This window comes from Phascolarctos cinereus, unplaced genomic scaffold, assembly GCF_003287225.1.
Source record: "Phascolarctos cinereus isolate Bilbo 61053 unplaced genomic scaffold, phaCin_HiC Scaffold_2;HRSCAF=192, whole genome shotgun sequence".
Classification (NCBI taxonomy): domain Eukaryota; kingdom Metazoa; phylum Chordata; class Mammalia; order Diprotodontia; family Phascolarctidae; genus Phascolarctos; species Phascolarctos cinereus.
In genome coordinates, this window is record NW_027555625.1 from 146,246,608 (window position 1) to 146,268,741 (window position 22,134).

Consider the following 22,134-nt stretch of genomic DNA (forward strand, 5'->3'; position numbering starts at 1 on the left):
CTCATGTCATGAAATGAAGTGCCACATCGTATAGTTCAAGAAGCTTGTAATTTTGAGTCTGGGGACCTGCTTCTAAACATTGTGTGGGGCAGCAACCCACAGACCTTCTCTTAGCTTCAGTTTCCTTAACCATACAATGAAGGTATTGAAGTACGTAATCTCTAATATTCCTTTCAACTTTCAACTTTGAATTCTAGTGCACATTGCTGTCGTTGATTTTTAAAAAAATATTTTAACATTTTTATTAAAAGTTTTGAGTTCCAAATTCTAGGTCATACGTGTACATTTATGTAAAATATTTCCATAGTAGTCATCTTGTACAAGAAGACTCGAATAAATGAGAGAAGGAAAGTGAAAAAATAGGATGCTTCCCTCTGTATTCATAACAATATCAGTTCTTTGTCTGGAGGTGGATAGTATGCTTCATCATTACTCCTTTGAGATTGTCTTGAATCATTGTATTGCTGAGAATTGCTAAGTCGTTCACAGGTCTTCATTGAACAGTATTGCTGATACTGTGTACAATGTTCTTCTGGTTCTGTTCCCTGTGCTTCACAGTTCATGTGAGTCTTTCCATGTTTTTCTGAAATCTTGCTTGTCATTTCTTACAGCACAATAATTTTCCATCACAATCATATACCATAACCTGTTTAGCCATTCCCCAGTTGATGGGCATCCTTCTGATTTCCATTTCTCAGCAACCACAAAAAGTGCTGCTATAAATATTTTTGTACAAATAAGTCCTTTTTTCCTCTTTTGGGATGTTTTTGGGATGTAGATCTAGCAGTCACTGATTGTTTTGCTCTTCCAGGTGTATTACTGTAAGACTTTTCATCTCATGTTACCTGCTTATTCTAAAAAGCTTCATTAGTCCAGAATTTTAGTATTGGAAACCCACACCATTAGAGACTGTCTCTTTTCATATTACCCCATTGAGGTGATTACTCCTTTGAGGAATGATACCCTGTGGATTAAGTCATGGGTTTGGAGTAAGAAAGAGATGAAAAATGAGATTAGTGAACTCATATGACTCTGTCTTCTGTGCTTAATATAGTTTTGTTGGTTCATTTGGTATTTTCATCCTAAGGATTCTGCTGTAAGAAGCTAATTTGAGTGATTTAGGACTGGTAGACTTTTATAGAACCATCAAGGTCTGCTCTCACTCATTAAATATATCTACAGGAAGGTGATGAGGATGTGTATGGGGAGGTGCGAGAAGAAGCATCTGATGATGATATGGAAGGGGATGAGGCCGTTGTGCGTTGCACCCTCTCAGCCAATGTGAGTACAGCCTCTCTCCTCTTTTCGCAATCAGTGGAATAGACTGAAAGTAGGGCTGATGATCAGTTTATTTCTTGGTGTAGCATGCTATTCTCACCCCCTAGGTTATAGAGGTAAGCTTTTAATGATACCTCTTTGAGGGTGAACCCAAAGGTGAACAGCTAATCTCTTGATTCTCATAATTTTTCAGGAAGGGGAAAAAAAAATAATTGCCTAGAGCCTAGGATTGATGAGCTCCTACTTCAGTTGACCATAGGGGAAAATTACTTAACTGTTTTTGAAAAGATATCAAAGGCAAAGTTGACTTTGTGGTTGGGAGTATGGCTTGATTTCAAACATTGGAGAAAGTAGTTGGGACGTGTTAAGAAGTATTGAGTTAATGATCAAAGTTATTTTTGTAGCTTGTAGCCTCGGGTGAGCTGATGAGCTCTAAGAAAAAGGATTTGCATCCCCGGGACATTGATGCCTTTTGGCTACAGAGACAACTTAGCCGTTTCTATGATGATGCCATCGTATCTCAAAAGAAGGCAGATGAAGTACTAGAGATCTTGAAGGTATGTTGGGGGTAGTTAAGAATAGTGCCGTTATTTTAGATAAGTGGCTACCCAATCAATCATGCTTTTTATTCAGTGGTGTGACTACATAGGGAAAGTGTATGGGATGTTCAAGGAAGACTAGCACCTCTGGTTTGAGGGCTTGCCAGGCCCTTTTCAGGGCTGCTCATCCACCTTTGATGTCCACCTGCTTCACCCAACTTTTACCTGTGGCTCCAAGAAGCTGAAGCAGGTGCAGTGGCCCCTCCCTGGTGAAACAGTCTTGGCAGTTGGGCTAAACCAGGTTGAGGGTAACTGACAGACCTCAAACCCATTTGTGTGTTTGGGGGATGTCTGTCCCAAGCAAGTGAAGGCTTCACCCAGTGGAATAGGTGGGTGAGAACAATTTCTTCCAGTGTCCATGAAGGTGACTAAAGCAGATTCTGTGGAGTGCTTAAAGCTTGATCAGACATTGAAGACACTGAGGTCATTCACTGTATCCCAGGTCATTACCAGTCATACTGACTTTTGTCCTGCTACTGGACTTGCATGACTCTGGAAGAAAGAGTGAGGCTGACAATTTTGTGCAACTCTGCCTCATTTAAATCCAGTTCACGTGCAAGTGAATACATCACCCATGATGTTGTTCGTCCTCTTCAAAAAGACAAGGCTGAAACAACAACATAGGGAAAGTAATGTGGTAAGAACAAACTGCTATGTCAATTCTAATCATACCTTGTGTCTATGTAGACAGCCAGTGATGATCGGGAGTGTGAGAATCAGCTGGTTCTGCTCCTGGGTTTCAACACATTCGATTTTATTAAAGTGCTGAGACAACATAGGATGATGAGTAAGTATTCTTGGGGTTCTGTCTTTTCATTTTATATGTGTGTTTGAGACTATTGTTTTCATCTCTATGATTCCCATGACATAGTAACTTGGATTCCCCATTATCCAGTTATTCCTTCTCTACTCCATTTATTTATGTTTCATCTTTTTTATTTTCTGTTTGGCAGTCTTATATTGTACTTTGCTGGCCAGTGCACAGAGTGAAGCTGAAAAGGAGAGGATCATGGGAAAGATGGAGTCTGATCCAGAGCTCTCTAAGTTCCTCTACCAACTCCATGAAACTGAAAAGGAGGATCTGATCCGGGTAAAGTTTTGGCCGTAATTTTTTATCTGCTTTCTGACTTCGGTGATTGTCTTTGAAAGAATTAAAACATTAAATGGTTCCTAAAGAGCTAAAATGTGGAGTAGAATGTTATTCTGGCCACTTGAGTACATATTAGTGGGTTCACATTAGATCTGGTGAGTTCAAATAGGCCATAGTGAAAAGACCATAAATGCTTTACTGACACTATATGGTTCCTTTTACTCCAGACTGCCATACTGGCTAGAGGCTGTCCACATGCTTTTGTGAGCACGCTGTGGCAAGTGTCTGAAATGAGGACCTTTCTATTTTAAATTGTTATCATTGACCCTTTTTGAGCTAAGTTTGGTTTAAATAGGTGCTTTATAAAGAGCGTAAGGTTGAAGGTGATATCTGTCTTTTATACACTCTAGGAAGAGCGGTCCCGGAGGGAACGTGTACGTCAGTCCCGAATGGACACAGATCTGGAAACCATGGATCTAGATCAGAGTGGGGAGGTAGGTCAGCAAGGCTGTTTCAAACAGCTGACACAATGCAAGTATTGAAATTTAAGAGGGTAAAAGAAGCTTTCTGGTGAGTTGTGCTTTCTTTGATCCTTCTAGGCACTGGCCCCAAGGCAGGTTCTAGACTTGGAGGATCTGGTCTTCACCCAAGGGAGCCATTTCATGGCTAATAAACGCTGTCAGCTTCCTGATGGATCCTTCCGTCGCCAGCGCAAGGGCTATGAAGAGGTACACGTACCTGCTCTGAAGCCCAAACCCTTTGGCCCTGAAGAGGTGAGTTCCTTTATTGATAAGCTATTACCTTGGTCCAACCTCATGTTTATTTTTCAGTTTGAGTGTTTGGGCCCTTTCTGGGATCGTGGTTTTCTTTTAGTTTTGTAGCAGACTCTGAGCTGAGGACAGTGTTAGGACTTATCCATAATGACACTACATTTTACATGGTTGAGCTTATTAATGTTTATGCTTTGAAAGTGATGAAGTCATTTGAAATTCAAACATTAAATGCCATACCTGGTATATTTGCCCATTTTGACAAATTAATGTCGTCTTTCCAGAAGCTAGTGGTTCAAGGAAATTGTGGCGTTCAACAGAGTCAGGTTCTTTTTAGCAATGTAGACTACCAAATGTTTGAGACTTTTTCAACGCGATGTGTGTGCCATTTTGTCTTCTTAGCAATTGCTGCCAGTGGAAAAGCTACAAAAATATGCCCAGGCTGGATTTGAGGGATTTAAAACACTCAATCGGATACAGAGTAAACTCTACCGTGCTGCCTTGGATACTGATGAGAATCTGTTGCTGTGTGCTCCCACGGTATGAACCCCACAGATTCTTCCTCTTTCTTTTGAGATCAGCTATACAGTTTGGTCAAGATGCATCTGCATTTTATTAGTGGAGGGATTTTGAACCAAAAATGAATAAGGACACCTAGGTGGTACAGTGCACTGGCCCTGGAGGCAGGAAGACCCGAGTTCAAATCCAGCCTCAGACATTTATTAGCTGTTGACCCTGGGCAAGTCACTTAACCTTATTTGACTCAGTGTCCTCATCTGAAAAATGATCAGGAGAAAGAAATGGCAAACCACTCCATATTCTTTGCCAAGAAAGCCCCAAATGGCATCATGAAGAGCCCGATAGGACTGAAACAACTAAACAAATGACAAAATCCAAAGTAGGATACTGTTATATAGTCACCTGAGATGAGGACAGGAATGAATTTAGCTTACTTTGCCCTCTTACCCCACCTCATGTTTTTTGCTGTTTGTCCTAGGGTGCTGGCAAAACTAATGTGGCATTGATGTGTATGCTCCGGGAGATTGGGAAGCACATTAATGTGGATGGTACCATCAATGTGGATAACTTCAAGATCATCTACATTGCTCCCATGCGTTCGCTGGTACAGGAGATGGTGGGCAGCTTTGGAAAGGTAATAGTATAGAGCCTTACAAAAAGTTAACTCTACTCTGGACTCTCCCAAGACCATTATTGTAAAGACTTAACTACAGATTTAAAACCTGCAGACCAACTTGATTCTTTTATTTACTAATAATAGTGAAATGTGACTTGGTATTGTTAACCTTATTTCAGAGTCCGTGGAGTGGATAGAGGTAGGTCATGAAGCCAGTCTGACAGAAATTAGTTTTGAGCATTTAGATTCTTGTTTGTGGTTTTACAACTGCATCACAAGCTTGATGTTCTGTGATATGAATCCTGTCTTGGAAATTTTTGGGTATCAGCAGTGAAAATTGCTTTGTGATTGTCTTTTGCCAAGGTTTTTCCCACTTTCTCATTCTCAGTCATTTTTTTTCTTTACTAGTTGATTTATTTTCATCACCACAATATTTGTTAAATGCTCATATCACATGGCAATTGGATAAATGTTACCTAAGCTGTTTATAGGTCCTCAGTTTTTTTTCTCCTTTTGATTGAGATGTATAGTGCTTCCAAAGGTCCTACCTTAGCTTTAATTTTTCACATATAGACATAGATTTAACAGTGAGGGTGTGAATAGGGTCAGGAAAACTGAGTTTATGCCCTATCTGTGTGACCATGGACAACTCACTTAACCTTGAATTGCTGATCTGTATTGGTGGAGGGAATTTCCATGCCAGGGGTACTTGTACAGGTCTGGGCCAGAAATTCAGAGGTGATCTGCTTTGGCTGACAGCTTAGTCAGTAGATTAATTGAGCTGCCTATATCCCAAAACAAGATTTGCTCTGGGTTGTGACGTATGTAATATAATAGATCACCTCTGAACTTTCCTCTCTGAGATTCCTCTTGATTCTTATTTCTTCAGCGCCTTGCAACATACGGTATTAATGTGGCTGAGCTGACAGGTGATCACCAGCTGTGCAAGGAAGAAATTAATGCCACTCAAATCATTGTCTGCACCCCCGAAAAGTGGGACATCATTACCCGAAAGGGTGGGGAACGTACCTATACCCAGCTAGTACGCCTCATCATCTTGGTGAGTAGAGAGCCCCTTCTGGATTTACCTAGGCCTATACTTACTAGTTTTGAAGGAATAAGAAACAATCTCTAATCAGAGAAAATAAGGTGAGTCTAATATTGTGGCTAACACAGGCCTTATGCTCTTAATGCTATTAGTATGAGACTGAGGCTGATAGAAAATCTTGAGCTAAAAGTAGAGTCTTCCAGTTGTTCAAGTGCAGGATGCCTCAGAAAATGACAGGGAGAATCAGTAAAGGAACTCAGAGTGAGGGTGTCTGAATTGGAAGCAAATCCTTTGCCTAGTCCATCCCTGAATCAGAATGTCCTCAGCTTCTCTTGATAGGAAGTGGCCACCCAGCCTTTGCTTGGAGAGCTTTAGAGTAGAGAAAGCCACTCCCTCTTAGAAAGCTATAAAACTGCTTTTTTTGTAGCTTCCCCTTCAGGTCGTCCTTTCGATCATGTAAACCTTTTGCTTCTGATGAATGAGCATATTTATCTTCGAAAATACTAACTCCAGGAGTGTAAACATTTGGAGAAACAAAGTAAACTTTGGCATAAAATTGTTTGATACCATATGTCTAGTTAAGAAATTTACCTCTCTAAGTACATTAAGAAATTTGTTGCCAAGGATGTTATCTTTCCTGTTGGGAAGTTTTCTTTCTTATAAATAAATGGTAGCTTTATCCGTGCCTCTTCTAACTTTTTTTGCTCTCTTTGGTTCAACGAATGTTTGTGAAGTACAGATTACGTGCAAGACATTGTGCCATGTACTGTGTACATTTTTCCTCTTAAAAATGCAGGATTCCCAGGGACAGCTAGGTGGCGCAGTGGGTAGAGCACTGGCCCTGAAGTCAGGAGGACCTGAGTTCAAATGCGGCCTCAGACACATAGCCCTTACTAGCTGTGTGACCCTGGACAAGTCATTTAACCCCATTGCCTAGCCCCCCCCCAAAAAAAGTTCAGTATTTCCTCTGATATTACATGATGATTGATGCCTGTGCCCTTTAGTGAGAGATTGAGTAAGATACCCCATTTCTTCTTAATACAGGCATTATAAACAATTAGTTGGTGGTATAATATGTTTATTAGAAGGAAAAAATTGAGTCCAAGGGATTTTTTCTCTTGTAATGAGGTTAATCTGGTTTGCATCTCATCTCTAGGATGAAATTCATCTTCTCCATGATGACAGAGGTCCTGTCCTGGAAGCTTTGGTAGCCAGGGCTATCCGAAACATTGAGATGACCCAAGAACGTGTTCGGCTCATTGGGCTCAGTGCTACCCTCCCAAACTATGAGGATGTTGCTACATTCCTTCGTGTAGACCCTGCCAAGGGCCTTTTTTACTTTGACAACAGGTATGGAATGGGAGAAGACCTTGAAGCTGTTACCCAAGACTTTTCCCTCTACTACTTCACATACAGTCAGATATTTGGACAGGAGATCCCTTGCTTTGGGTCAAGGAGGAGAAGCTTTGAGGGGAGTTGTGGAGTAAATATGAAAGGCATTTTGGGAAGTGGAATTTAACATTTGTTTTCTGAGAATGAGGGAAAAGACTTCACTTTGCCTTCTCCCCACTCTCCCAAAAAACAAAACACTTATATCACTATTGCTTTTTTTTTTTTGTTAAATTTTAAGTTCCTGTCTCCCTCCCACCCTGCACTAGAGAAGGCCACCATCTGACACAGATGGATGTGTGTATGTGTATGTATATGTATATGTATATGTATATGTATATGTATATGTATATGTATACATAACACCATACTATGCATATTTCTGCTTACCAGTTCTTTCTCTGTAAGTGGATTGCATCTTCCTTCATGGGTGCTTTGAAGTTGATTTGAGTATTTATAATACTCATAATAATTTAGTCATTCACAGTTGTTCTTTGAACAGTATTGCATTACTGCATACAACATTCTCTTGATTCTTTTCATTTCACTTTTCATTATTTCATGCAGGTCTTTCCATGTTTTTCTAAAAATCAAACAGTTCATCATTTCACAAAGCACAGTAATATTCTATCATGATCATATACCACAATTTGTTTAGCCATTCCCCAATCAATGGGCATACCCTGAATTTCCAGTTTTGCCACCACGAGAGCTGCTATAAATATTTTAGAACATATAGGTTCTTTTCCTTTTTACCTGATCACCTTGAGAAACAGACTTAATAGTGAGATTTCCGGGTCAAAGGGTATGTACACAGTTTTATAACTCTTGGGCCATAATTTCAGATTGCTCCCCAGAATGTTTGGATCAGTTCACAGTTGTACAAACGATGTTTCAGTGATCAAATTTTTCCATATCCTCTCCAGCATTTGTCTTTTTCCCCTCCTAGCTTTTAGCCAATCTGTTAGATGTGTATCTCCAAGTTGTTTTAGTTTCCGTTTCTCTAATTAATGGTTTAGAGCCTTTTTTATATGACTATAGTTTTGATTTCTTCATAGAAAAGCTGCCTATTTATATTCTTTGACCATTTATCAATGGGGGAATGACTCATAGTCTTATAAATTTGACAAAGTCCTCTATATATTTGAGTTATGAGACCTTTGTCCGAAAAACTCTCTACTGTTGTTTTTAAGCTTCCGTCCAGTACCTCTTGAACAGACATACGTGGGGATCACAGAGAAGAAGGCAATCAAACGTTTCCAGATCATGAATGAGATAGTTTATGAGAAGATCATGGAGCATGCTGGGAAAAACCAGGTCGGTTGCATGTTCCTTAATTTGATTTCAGATTTAAGCAACTTGAGTCCTTTGGGTTTTCTGCAGACCTGTTAATAATTGTAGAGGACTGAGATGCATTTAATCTTCCTAAATCCTAGATTTCTGATCCTGCCGCATTCTAGGGTCAGTTGAATTCCAACTGAATTCATCTGGGAAGATGCCAGAATATTAAAAGGTAGTTGAGACACAGTGGATAGAATGCTAAGCCTGGAGTCAGGAAAACCTGAGATCAAATCAGGCTTCAAGACACTTACTAGTTGTTCTCAGACAGACAATATTATTGCTTTTCCTTAGTCCTTCTCAGAAAGCCTTGACTTACTGTCTTTTTGCAGTATTGGGTAACTCAGTGTTTACTGTGCTTCTTACTGAGTTTTCTGGAGGTGGTAAAGGTGGCTCTTGGCATTGCACCTCTTGACATTGACATCATGTAATTTCCTTACAGGTGCTAGTATTTGTTCACTCTCGAAAGGAGACAGGAAAGACAGCCAGGGCCATTCGGGATATGTGTCTAGAGAAGGATACACTGGGCCTGTTCCTCCGAGAGGGCTCTGCCTCCACTGAGGTTCTTCGGACAGAAGCTGAGCAATGCAAGGTGAGAAGGAAAAGACAGGCTCCACTCATGGCTTGTACCTGCTGGGCCAGATCCTGGCTTCACACAAGCAAGTCAGTAGTAGTATCAGCAGCTATTCCATGTTGTGTCCTAAGAAATTGTTGAAATGGTGACCCTGCCTCACTTATGCTTGGGATCTTGCCCTGAGTATTTTTCTTTCCAAATGTGGAGTTACTGTGTAGATAGGATTGTGAAAACTCAGTAGTCAACTTTGCCTTCATCTGTGTGCAGTGTGTGTTTGGAGGTTGCAAAGAGAGTTTGGTGACATGGAATGGTTATGATTTCAAATCAAATCAGAACAAGAAGATGGGGCTCACCTACTAACTGTTTTTATTGTGCCACAGAATTTGGAATTGAAGGACCTCTTACCTTATGGCTTTGCCATTCATCATGCTGGTATGACCAGAGTTGACCGAACACTTGTGGAAGATCTTTTTGCTGACAAACACATTCAGGTGAGGGAAAATATGGCTGACATACATACCTCAGTGGTGACCCAGCCAATTACTTTGTAAAGGCCCTGTCCTTTTTTGGCTGGTGAGGGGGGGAAAGGGGGGGGGGGCAAGGCGGGAATGGGGTAGAGTCACATTTTTAAAGTATCTCACAACTTCATTTTAACTAGAGACCTCATTGCTCTGGTTCCAGAAGCCATCCATTACCTGGACATTGCCAGGCATGTGAGATACCAGAAAAGGTGATCATCCCTTTCCTAGGGCCAATTCCCAGGTATCTAGAGAAGTTAGAGCTGCATATTCTGGTGTTGCTGCCTGTCACTAACAAGACAGCCTTCGGTTATCTTTAAAGCATTGTCTTTCCCCTGTAGGTTCTCGTCTCTACGGCAACTCTGGCTTGGGGTGTAAACCTCCCTGCGCATACAGTCATCATTAAAGGCACACAAGTGTATAGCCCAGAAAAGGGGCGCTGGACGGAATTGGGAGCATTGGACATTCTGCAGGTACTGGGCCTTTAGCTTAGGAGTATTTCTGTTAGAAAAAAGTGCTTTGTACAAGGGTGCTAGGAGGATGCCAGGATAGTAAAAGCCCAGAGTTTTGAAACCCTTAAGCCGAATAAAAAAGCTTTCTTCCATCCTCAACTCAATTTCTTTTTCTGATTGATCTAGATGCTGGGTCGTGCTGGACGACCACAGTATGATACAAAAGGGGAAGGCATCCTCATTACCTCTCATGGGGAGCTGCAGTACTATTTGTCCCTGCTCAATCAGCAGCTGCCTATTGAGAGCCAGATGGTATCAAAGCTGCCTGACATGCTCAATGCTGAGATCGTCCTGGGGAATGTCCAGAATGCAAAGGTAGGAGTTGCTCTGCCCACTAGATATTACTTTCTCATATCCATCCTGAACTCAAAGGCAGAAGAATAAGCTAGCACCTTTAATCTTGATCCTACTGATTGATTACTCAGTATTCAGTGATGCTTTCTCCTTTACTCAATATTCAGTGATGCTTTCTCCTTAACACCTCTTTATTTTTTTGTAAGTGCTCACTTAGAAGATTTTGAGGCTACCAAGATCTTGGGGATTGACAACTACTTCTCTTCCTAAGATGAGTGCTTTTCTTTTTACAGGATGCAGTAAATTGGCTGGGTTATGCCTACTTATATATCCGAATGCTCCGTTCCCCAACCCTCTATGGCATTTCACATGATGATCTTAAGGGGGATCCCCTGCTGGATCAGCGCAGGCTAGATTTGGTGCACACTGCAGCTCTCATGCTGGATAAGAACAATTTGGTCAAATATGATAAGAAGACTGGCAACTTCCAAGTAAGGAGGATGATTTTTAGGCCTAATGGATTGGGGAGAGGTTCCAGACCCAGGGAAATGTTACTTTATTCAATGTGGACTTTAACTTGGGTTGTACCCACTTCCTATCCAAAAACATAGATTGTCTGGTAAAGTACAGAAGAGCATTTCAATAGTGTGGTTGATTCTTGAACTCAGAACCTCCTGATCTCATTGTGATGACTTCTGAAAATCTTTCCTTTTGTATCAGTTGAATTAATATGGAAAGCTTGTCTTTCTTTTCACTGTGGGCATTAGAAATGTGTCCACTTGATTCAGCTAGCTCAGGCACACTGGTGAACTCATTGTCCGTGCCTGTGGCCCTCTCTGCAAATGTACCACAAAAAGGGATTTAAACTGTTTACCAACATTAAATCAAACTTTCCTTCTCATAGGTGACAGAGCTTGGCCGTATTGCCAGTCACTATTATATAACCAATGATACGGTGCAGACCTATAACCAGCTGTTGAAACCAACTCTGAGTGAAATTGAGCTCTTTAGAGTGTTCTCACTCTCTTCAGAATTTAAAAACATCACAGTGAGAGAGGTGAGTCTCTAAAAGTCAGTCTGAAAATGATTGAGATTTGATACTCTGTGCATTGGGACCTAGAAGATTACTTTCTGTGAACATTAGTTTTCTTTCTGACTAGTTTTCTTTCTGATTCCTTTTCTGGCCTATAACAGGAAGAGAAGCTAGAGCTTCAGAAATTACTAGAGAGAGTTCCTATTCCTGTGAAGGAGAGCATTGAGGAACCCAGTGCAAAGGTAAGCCTCTTAACACTTAAACTAAAGCACTTGCCCAGGGATGAGGATCACATGGTTTTCATAGCTCCCAAAAGAAATGTTAAGATTTAGGATAACTGTTTTGGTAACCTGCTGAACTCTAACCTAATGCCTTTTACCTGTCCCTTTTGTACAGAATAACTACTGTCTAGCATTGGGGAGGATGCCTAGAGTAGGAATGTAATTCACTTGATACTGTACATCAGACCACATTGGTTATATTGCTTTCCTCTACTTTTCCCTTCTACAGATCAATGTGCTTCTCCAGGCCTTTATTTCACAGCTAAAGCTTGAGGGTTTTGCACTGATGGCAGACATGGTATATGTTACACAGGTGAGTTCAGAGTTGAATTTCGTTGTAACAGGTAGAGTCCAGCAGTTTATAATTTCCTGATCTCCTATGTCTGTGGGTGGGGTGGGGATGGAGCTTGTCAAAACTTACTGGTTGTGGTTCATTGTTGCTGTGATGACCTAGTTTCTTATGCTTTGTTGACCCTGAGGATCATGAAAGGGTGAGGCTGCTAGAGGAGATGGTAGTGGTGGGAAAAGGTGGGGAAGTAGTCATATAGCTATGCCTCTTGAGGGCAGTTCCTTCTTGCTAGTGTCACAGCATTTATTAATGACCAAAGGATGACAAAAAGCCTCTCCAGTTTTATTGTTCCCATCTGTTAAAGTCACTCCGTAGCCTCAGGCTGCTGGCAAGAGACATCTTTGCTACATCAAGCAGTGAACCTTGAATTAAGCTACTTAAGATTTTTACAGATCAGCTGTCACAGAGATCTGTCCTTCCTCAGTAGCACCTCAGTAAGCATGGAAAAGGAATAAGAACTATGTTATAGCACAGGAAGAGGAGAGAAGTGAGATTTTTTTGTGAGCAGATACGGGTGGTTGGATCACAGGATGAGCTCATCCCTACATAAGCCTGCCAAGTAGATCCGACACTAGTAAGAGCTAACCATAATTTTCTTTTTCTAGTCGGCTGGTCGGCTAATGCGTGCCATCTTTGAAATCGTCTTAAATCGAGGTTGGGCACAGCTGACGGACAAGACTCTGAATCTGTGCAAGATGATTGACAAACGCATGTAAGGAGCTTGTAGGCTGGAAAGTTAAATATCATGGATTGCAGTAAAGAGTAAATCACCAGCTGTGATTTCGGTCTGTGAATCTGGTATCTGTTGGTTGGAATGGATATGAAGCAGCACAGTTTATATCATCTTTGGCTTCTGCGGACTTATTGGAGCTTGTGGAATTAGGATTAACTGTTGGGTAGCAAGTGTATTTGTCAGAGCTTAGATGTGTCTTCTATAACCTTGTCTTGTCTTTTGGGAATGTGACCCAGTGGCCTTCATTTCCTTCCTGGATAGGTGGCAGTCCATGTGTCCTTTGCGCCAGTTCCGGAAGCTCCCTGAGGAGGTGGTAAAGAAGATTGAGAAGAAAAACTTCCCCTTCGAGCGGCTGTATGATCTGAATCACAATGAGATAGGTGTGTGAAATTCTGGTCTTTTTTGCCACATTGGCAATAAATATGAGTTGAAATGGAAATAACATTCTTATATCTAAGCCCATCCTAACTCATACCTCTTTTCCTGTACTCTGACCTAATTCTGTCCCTATCACTCACCTCTCACCTGACCACTAGGGCTTTGTCTTTGAGCTTTTAAGTGACTGAAGTGCAAATTTGCATTGTGATCAAAAGAAGCCAGCCAACCAATACATAAGCTGCTGCTGCTGATCTATAGTAGTCCTTTGGTCCCTGATTATATAGTGCATCAGGTTGACTGGGCCTTCATCCACTGAGCCACTTCTTGGGTCTTTTCATAGGTGAGCTTATCCGCATGCCCAAGATGGGGAAGACCATCCACAAATATGTCCACCTGTTCCCCAAATTGGAACTCTCCGTGCATTTGCAGCCCATCACTCGTTCTACCCTGAAAGTAGAGCTGACCATAACCCCTGATTTCCAGTGGGATGAAAAGGTGAGGTTTTACTTTATTATGACTGATTGTTCTCAGAGTGATTATGAGGAGATTGAATGAACACAGAAACATTTGTTAAGTACCTACTATGTGCCAGTCACTTTGCTAGGCTCTAAAAATACAGGGTGCAGCTACTAAAAGCTTAGATCTGCACTAGGACTTTTGGGGTGCCTTGTATAGCTACAAGAGTGAGTCAGTCCCTGCCCTTGTGGTTGGAGCTTCCGTTCTACAAGAGGAGAAAACACATTGGAGAAGGGAGGTGTGGACTAGGGGACCAAGTTTTGATCTGGAGAGTCAGAGGGTTTATGAATGGAGCCATAGGGCAGTCAGTTGCCGTGCTCTTTCCAGTAGTAGTGTTACTATTGATTTCATTAGTGTACATGAGGCTAGAAAAAAGGTGGGGATGTGTGTGTGTATGTGTAAATAGTGGCAGGGCATATGTCAGAGTTTGAGGTCAAGTCAGCAAGCATTTATTAAGTTCCTACTATATGCTAGGCACCATGTTAAGCAATGATGACACAAAGGAAGGTCAAGGCAGAATCTGCTCTCAAGGAGCTCACAATCTAAAGGGAGATTACAGTTTCCTGGAGTGGCTACTGGATGGGATGCCAGCCAGTGAGTTCAGGGCATTATCCTCGGCTGACCCTGTGCCTCTCTGTTGGAAGGTTCATGGTTCATCTGAGGCATTCTGGATTCTAGTAGAAGATGTCGACAGTGAAGTGATCCTGCACCATGAGTATTTCCTGCTCAAGGCCAAATATGCACAGGATGAACATCTCATTACGTTCTTTGTTCCTGTGTTTGAGCCACTTCCTCCACAGTACTTTATTCGTGTGGTGTCAGACCGCTGGCTATGTGAGTACTGCCTTCTTCTGAAAGCCAGCTCCTTCAACAAGAATATGTCCCCTTTGGCCACTGATCTCACAGTATCTTTTTTTTTTAACTGTTCCGGGGAGGATGTGGTATTACATATTGTGATAGTGCAGAATTACAAACCTGGAGTTTCCTCTGCTAACTACTGGCTTTGAAGGGGTGTGTAGTGGAGATTGATAGGAATTCTAACTCCTGATTTCTTATATGGTAGCTTGTGAGACCCAGTTGCCTGTCTCCTTCCGTCACTTAATCTTACCTGAGAAGTACCCGCCTCCCACAGAACTTTTAGACTTACAGCCATTGCCCGTGTCTGCCCTGAGGAACAGTGCCTTTGAGAGTCTCTACCAGGACAAATTCCCATTCTTCAATCCCATCCAGACTCAAGGTGGGTATCAAATCACCAGACAGTACCTCCTTAGTTGAACCCTGTGTTGAGATTAATTCAGAAATAAACCTATTTTTGCCAAAGAAGGCACATTTCTCTTGAGACTTGTTTTTCATGAAAGCTAGCTGTTGGGAAGACCCAGTAAACTTTCTTTCATGGTAGCACTTGAATCCAGCATCAGAATTTAAGAGTTTCAAAAGCTTTGCCATCTCAGTAACCAAAAGAACCATCAAACTTTTGCTGCTTTCTGGGATTTATTACAGTGGATCCAGCTTTTCTTCAAGTGCTTTGTTATTTCTTTGGTTCTCATAGCTAATGCCAAAGACATGTAATATTCATCAAATTTAGTGCTTGACCACATACCTAGGGTGCTTGAATGGTTTATCTTGTAGGGTAAATGAGGGTTCCTTACCTCCCTGTCCAGTGGTCCCCAGAACCATTATAATAGCCCAGATACTCAGAAATATTTCTAATGACCAGAGTTAGGGATGCAATTTTTAGCAGCTCTCCCCTTTTCAGTCATTGATCTTTGGGGTAAAGACAGTGCCAGAAAAGCAGGATAGAAAATGGCTTATTTGGGTTTTTTACTTGCTTCGGGGTTCATTGTTAAAATGGCAGAAACTCTCTCCTTGGATCTTGAGCTGTTTCTCATTCTCATCCATTGTGTCTCTGGTTACCTGAGTTTTCTTCTCTTCTTCATTAGCAACTGCAAAAAGGAAAATAGCTAGCATTTATATGGCTCTTTAAGGTTTGCAAAGCACTTTACATATGTTTTCTCATTTGATCTTCATAAGAACCCTATGAAGTGGTTGCTATTATTTATTCTCATTCTACAGATGATGAAACTGAGGTACCAGAAAGAGGGCATGAGGGGGGCAGAGCCAAGATGGTGGAGTGAAAACCAAAAAGAGGGGATATGACTTTCCCAGTGTAATAGTGTCTAAAGCATAATTCAAATTCAGGTCTTTCTGAGTCCAGCACTGTATGCACTCTATCTCCTACCTGCCTTGAGAGGGACAAAAGATGAGGAAAAAAGTGGGATAAAGTAAAATAAGTTGATTATTTTTAGTTTAGTATGCCACTTGACAGCTGAGATTTCTAGCCTATCAGTATTGGCAGTTTGCTTCCACTGGTTTTGTGTGTGTGGTGAGAACTTAGTAACTTCTTATTGAATGAATGAACCAAGTACTATTGTACTAGTGATGATATAGCACAACTTGTCTTGCAAGAGCAACATTTTTATACAGATTTTATGGCCAGTATTCTGCCTGGTCCTCCCTTCTCCTCTCTTAGCCTTGACATTGCCATTCTTTTGGCTTGTAGTGTTTAATACAGTGTACAATAGTGATGACAACGTATTTGTGGGGGCCCCCACGGGCAGCGGGAAGACCATCTGTGCTGAATTTGCCATTTTAAGGATGCTCTTGCAGAACTCCGAAGGTCGCTGTGTCTACATCACTCCCATGGAGGCTCTGGCAGAACAGGTAAAAATATTGCTAGCCTTTCTCTAGTCATACCCTCCCTGGAAGCTATTCATAGGATCAGAGAAGGACCCTGGAGACCTGCCCCTGAGCCTCATTTTGGATAGATGCTCAGACACAGCTGGATCATAGGTATCAAGGATGGGTTTGAAACAAGGTCGTCAGACTTCATATCCAATCTTTCTGTTATTCTGTGGTTTTTCCCTTGTTAATCCTCATGAAGGTTCCCCTACCTCTGAAACCTTCAGCTGATAATTTCCCCCTTTTATGTTTCGTTTTCTTCATTTGTGCACTGTGGGAGAAGGGATTCTTCGGTGAATTGGTGAAGGTTTGTAAAGTACTTAGACACCTGTAGCTAAAAAAGTAATCTTGTGACCTGTTTGTCTTCTGAACTTTCTCTCAGAATGATTGAAGTGATAGCTTGAAGAGTCTTATTCCTTCTGCTCTTCCCCCGCCAGGTGTATATGGATTGGTATGAGAAGTTCCAGGAGCGACTTAACAAGAAGGTAGTACTACTGACAGGAGAGACTAGCACAGACCTGAAGCTTTTGGGCAAAGGCAATATCATTATCAGCACTCCTGAAAAGTGGGACATCCTCTCCCGCCGCTGGAAGCAGCGCAAGAATGTCCAGAATGTCAACCTGTTTGTGGTGGATGAGGTCCACCTCATCGGGGGTGAGAATGGGGTATGTACATTGTCTGTTAACAAAAATGGGGGGCTAGTACATCTCAGTAGGACATTGTGGTTTTGGGATGCCCATACAGGCATGGGGACAGTTTCCTCATCTGATGATATTTGTCATTTGTCTTCTTAAAAATTCACTGGAGAGGAGAGGACCTAAATACTTTTTGTAGAGGTCATGGAATATGATCTGGAATGTTTTCTAGTGAAGAATGACTGCTTTGGGGGATAAATAATGGAAGAAATGAGACCCTTAGCTTTGAAGAAAGGATTAATAGTAATTGTAGCATATGTTTATTTAGAGCTTTGTAAATATATAAAGTGTTTTACATACTCATTCAAACCTGTGATTAGCATCATTCAGTTATTGGTATACTTCTTTTGCAGATGGTAAACTGAGGCTTGGGTATAGCTAGTAAATGATGGAGGGAGAACTCAAATCTAGGTCTTTGTGACTCTCAGGTCCATTGCTTTTTTCCATTATGGATGGATTTGAAGCTGTTGGAAATGAAAAGATGGGTTTCTAGAGGATTGACTGGAGTAGTAAGTTGATAGCCCTTTCCTGAATTCATTGTCTTATTTCTCTTACAGCCTGTACTTGAAGTGATCTGCTCTCGTATGCGCTACATCTCCTCCCAGATAGAGCGACCCATTCGCATTGTGGCACTTAGTTCCTCCCTTTCTAACGCTAAGGATGTTGCCCACTGGTTAGGCTGTAGTGCCACTTCCACCTTTAATTTTCACCCCAACGTACGTCCTGTCCCCTTGGAACTGCATATTCAGGTGAGAACTACTCTCATCATTCCCACCTGCCATTACATATCCAGGGAGCAGCAGACTTTATGACATCCATCTTTCCCCTTTTCCTTTTGGTTCTTAGGGCTTCAACATTAGCCACACACAGACTCGCCTACTATCTATGGCTAAACCAGTGTATCATGCCATTACAAAGCATTCGCCCAAGAAGCCTGTCATTGTTTTTGTCCCGTCACGCAAGCAGACACGCCTGACTGCCATTGACATCCTCACCACGTGTGCAGCAGACATTCAGCGACAGAGGTACGCTTCTTAGGTAGCAGAGCTCTTGTGGGCAGAGGCTGCTTCTGCTACCTTGCTTGGGGCCAGCTCTGCATTCCCACCTTGGTGCAATGGTGTCACGTTCTGTAGAACTGCCAAATTTCCTGGAAAGTTCTATGTCCCTAGGTAGGTCTTTGTAGAGGTGTAGGCATTCCTTCCATTCCTTTCATGGTGTTGGGCAAGACTACGAGTATACTGACCCACCACCAGAGGCAGAGAATGTGAAGCTTCATGCCTGAGATATCTTTTGCTTTCTTCCCATTGCTCCTATGGGCAGATTTTTGCATTGCACAGAGAAGGATCTAATCCCATACCTGGAGAAGCTGAGTGACAGCACCCTCAAGGAGACACTACTGAATGGCGTAGGCTACCTACATGAGGGGCTTAGCCCTGCAGAACGGCGCCTGGTGGAGCAGCTCTTCAGTTCAGGTACGGAACAGAAAGAAATCACCACAGGAACCATCTTGGACTTCATCAGCCTCCCCTTAACCTTGTCTTTGTTCACTTGGCACTTCATTGCTGGCTTTGGTTTTAACACTTGCTTTTCTTATTGTTTCTCCATCTATATCACTTATTATTTGTTCTTCACAACAGGCCTTGCAGCCTTTAGGAAGCAGCCTGGTAACTCTTCCTTTTTTTTGTCTTTAGAATCTATTGCTGGCCTCCATTATTAAGTTATGAGATTTCCTCCTTTCTTTCCCTCTTCCACCCACCAAACCAGGGCAAGGGTGCCTTTGAATTAAATATCTGTGGTGCTGGGCACGTTGCCCTGAAGCAGTGGTCAGTTTGTCGAAGAGTAATATGTGGCAAGTCTGCCTTGGTGTCTCTAGGTCCTAAATGTCATAACATAGCATGGAAGCCACAGGTCCTGCCTCAAGGGAATCCTTGGACTCATCTCTACTTCCCTGTGCTCCTCAGGTGCCATCCAGGTGGTCGTGGCCTCTCGAAGCCTGTGCTGGGGTATGAATGTGGCTGCACATCTGGTGATCATCATGGACACACAGTACTATAATGGCAAGATCCATGCGTGAGTACAGTACTTCTCTACCCATGGGTTTTACCTCCCTGCAAAGCAAAGAGAATACAAAATCAGTAGCTACGGATACATAAATATCATGGAAGAAATGTAATTAGTGAAGTGAAAATGCAGCCCAGTTAGTACTCATTTTAGTCAAGTTACGGTGATAATTGTCTCTGTCCTTGTTTACCCTAAGGGTCACTTTTGTGATGATAGCCACTGCTGTGCTGCATTTTGAGAAATTGTGGAGAAGATTACAAGGGATCAAGACATAAAGAAATGCTGAGAATGTAGAAATAATATATAAACCTTTTTCTAAAAAAAGAGAAAGGAAAAATAGGACAGAAGATGTGAGGGAACAATTTTTTGGGGGGGAAATCTGAACACATTTGTAAACTAATATGGACATAGGAAAAAGAGAATGAAAATGGATCACTTTTCAGTTCAACTGATAAAATGGTACAAGACAGAAAAAGGGATGATGGCTTAAGCACTGTCCCAGAGGAGTCAAGAAGGAGATAGCATTTAAGAGCATGGGGTAGAAAAAGTATTAGCTTTAGCAAGGAGGTAAGAATACCTTATCTTTTGAGACAAGAGAGGAGAGGACAGGCGAAGATCTTGAGAATTTTTTTGTGGATGTTGGAAGATGAGCAGGCTCTTTTTAAATAGCTTCTATCTATTGAGTCAAATGGGAGACTAGGTTACTTGCTTTGGGAGTAAGGGGTGAGACTCTAAAGATAAAAGATTTAAGACAGTTACTATGAGGAATGAGATAGGGAGGTAATGAGATTGCTGAACTCACACTAAGGGCATTTTCATTTGCATATAAAGTGAATTAAATGATATAGTTTTGTAACTCGTTCCAAAGATCTGCAGCAGCCCAGGAACAGAAATGGAGGAAATGGATGATGGGGATTAATTACTCCAGGGTTTTGAGGTTATTGGGAATGGAAAAGGGTCAAGGGATAAAGGATCCTAGAATGGGGGGGTCTAGTGAGTCCCTAAGCAATGGCTATCCAAAGGGTCTATACTGATTGTGGAGTCCGTTAAAGGGAGTTTTGTAGTTTTTGGTTTGGGGTAATTTTTGCCACTTTGGTTGAACTCCCTTGGAACCCTAAGCCATGAAAATGTGAAATTTACCCTTAAACATTTTATTCTTAAGTCAAAAATTGCTAACATAAATTACATGCAGATAAAAGAAACTGTAAAATGTAAAACTCATAAATAATAGCAGTTTTACCTGTAACTTTCATCCTACTGTGGGAACATTTTAAATCTGACTTGGCATTCAAGGGAGAATGATCAGGATTTTTCTTTTTCATATTATCTCTCTATTTATACCTGTTTTATTTCCCTTCTTGGCTTCTGTCCTGTCAGTTATGTGGATTATCCCATCTATGATGTGCTGCAAATGGTGGGTCATGCCAATCGACCTCTACAGGATGATGAAGGACGATGTGTCATTATGTGTCAGGGCTCCAAAAAAGTAAGTCCTGGGGATATGAAGAACTCTGGAGAGTTAGGTCTCAGAGCACCCAGTCACATTGTTAGTTCTCTTCTTGATGATGGCTTCATTCACATCCCAGATATCTCTGGTGTTGTCTACTCCCCAAACTCCTTTTGAGTTCAGTTCCATGAAATCAGATCAAGATGTTGGATTCTTGCCTCTCATGTTTTCTGCTGCTGTTTAGTGTTCCCTCATATTTAACTCTTACCTCTAGCTGGTTCTGGCTGCTTCTGTCCGTCATCATCTGTTTCTCAATGTTTCAGTGCTGCTGCCTCCTACTTCCCTAAGAAGGAGATGGTTGAGTCAGTGATTGCTACTTGCAACTTTAGCTGCTTCTGGTCTCTCTTATCACCGTCTCACAAGCAGAGTTCATGCCTTACTGATCAGCCCAGTAGGGTTCTTATTTTTCATTCTACTGTTGCCTTTTCTCATAGGACTTCTTTAAGAAATTTCTGTATGAGCCACTGCCAGTAGAGTCTCATCTGGACCACTGCATGCATGACCACTTCAATGCTGAGATCGTTACCAAGACCATTGAGAACAAGCAGGATGCAGTAGATTACCTCACCTGGACATTCCTATACCGGCGCATGACCCAGAACCCCAACTACTACAATCTGCAGGGTGAGCTCAATGTTTTGAAGCCATCTTCACCGTGACATTTCTAGCAGTAGTTCTGAGCATCTAGCTCATTGGCCCTTTCTACACATCTTTTTTTAAAATTGATTTATCTTTTGTTTTTACATTACCTAAATTTCCCCTGATAATCATACTCCCCCCCCCCCGAAAACTATCCTATACGACAGAATTTTAAAATTGAAAAAGAGAAATTCAACAAAAAAGTGATCAGTACATTGGGAAAATCTGACATCATATGCAGTATTCCATACCTGTTTTATCATTCTCACCCCCCCCTCCCCCCCAGCAATTTCTGCAGAGAGGAGAGGGGTATCTTATCATACCTCTTCTTTAGAGCCAGCCTTGTTCTTTATAATTTTGTAATAGTCATTTTAAATAAGTTGTTATTGATACCTTTTGTTCTTCTTACTTCACCATAATTTCCCCCAGTATCCCTCCTGTTCCCTCTCTCAGAGAGCCATCCCAGATCACAAAAAATGTTTTTAAAGGAAAATAAAAGGTAAAAAAGGAAAATCAGTGTAAGTGATCAGTATATCAAAAAAAAAAGAGTTTGAAAATGAAATGATTAACACTTATGGACCTCCCACCTCTGTAGAGATGTTGATATGTCTTTTTATATCTTTTTGAGCCACACTTGTTCTTTAAAATTGTGCCACAT

The 22,134-nt window shown here is 41.5% G+C and overlaps 1 protein-coding gene across 1 annotated transcript in view; it reads left to right on the forward strand.

The window, feature by feature from the left end:
- SNRNP200 (small nuclear ribonucleoprotein U5 subunit 200) overlaps window positions 1-22,134 on the forward strand; it is a 40,102-nt gene that overhangs the window by 10,971 nt on the left and 6,997 nt on the right. The window contains exons 6-37 of the mRNA XM_020988505.2: window positions 1,183-1,281; window positions 1,683-1,835; window positions 2,565-2,664; window positions 2,831-2,967; window positions 3,378-3,461; window positions 3,567-3,740; window positions 4,140-4,277; window positions 4,735-4,890; window positions 5,762-5,932; window positions 7,077-7,270; window positions 8,503-8,626; window positions 9,090-9,239; window positions 9,602-9,712; window positions 10,081-10,212; window positions 10,378-10,566; window positions 10,839-11,036; window positions 11,450-11,602; window positions 11,740-11,820; window positions 12,089-12,172; window positions 12,814-12,920; window positions 13,203-13,321; window positions 13,660-13,814; window positions 14,480-14,669; window positions 14,899-15,072; window positions 16,396-16,556; window positions 17,012-17,239; window positions 17,827-18,018; window positions 18,116-18,294; window positions 18,590-18,741; window positions 19,231-19,339; window positions 20,708-20,816; window positions 21,272-21,461. Coding sequence (XP_020844164.1) covers window positions 1,183-1,281; window positions 1,683-1,835; window positions 2,565-2,664; window positions 2,831-2,967; window positions 3,378-3,461; window positions 3,567-3,740; window positions 4,140-4,277; window positions 4,735-4,890; window positions 5,762-5,932; window positions 7,077-7,270; window positions 8,503-8,626; window positions 9,090-9,239; window positions 9,602-9,712; window positions 10,081-10,212; window positions 10,378-10,566; window positions 10,839-11,036; window positions 11,450-11,602; window positions 11,740-11,820; window positions 12,089-12,172; window positions 12,814-12,920; window positions 13,203-13,321; window positions 13,660-13,814; window positions 14,480-14,669; window positions 14,899-15,072; window positions 16,396-16,556; window positions 17,012-17,239; window positions 17,827-18,018; window positions 18,116-18,294; window positions 18,590-18,741; window positions 19,231-19,339; window positions 20,708-20,816; window positions 21,272-21,461 — 4,693 coding nt within the window. The remainder of the gene's footprint in view (window positions 1-1,182; window positions 1,282-1,682; window positions 1,836-2,564; window positions 2,665-2,830; window positions 2,968-3,377; window positions 3,462-3,566; window positions 3,741-4,139; window positions 4,278-4,734; window positions 4,891-5,761; window positions 5,933-7,076; window positions 7,271-8,502; window positions 8,627-9,089; window positions 9,240-9,601; window positions 9,713-10,080; window positions 10,213-10,377; window positions 10,567-10,838; window positions 11,037-11,449; window positions 11,603-11,739; window positions 11,821-12,088; window positions 12,173-12,813; window positions 12,921-13,202; window positions 13,322-13,659; window positions 13,815-14,479; window positions 14,670-14,898; window positions 15,073-16,395; window positions 16,557-17,011; window positions 17,240-17,826; window positions 18,019-18,115; window positions 18,295-18,589; window positions 18,742-19,230; window positions 19,340-20,707; window positions 20,817-21,271; window positions 21,462-22,134) is intronic.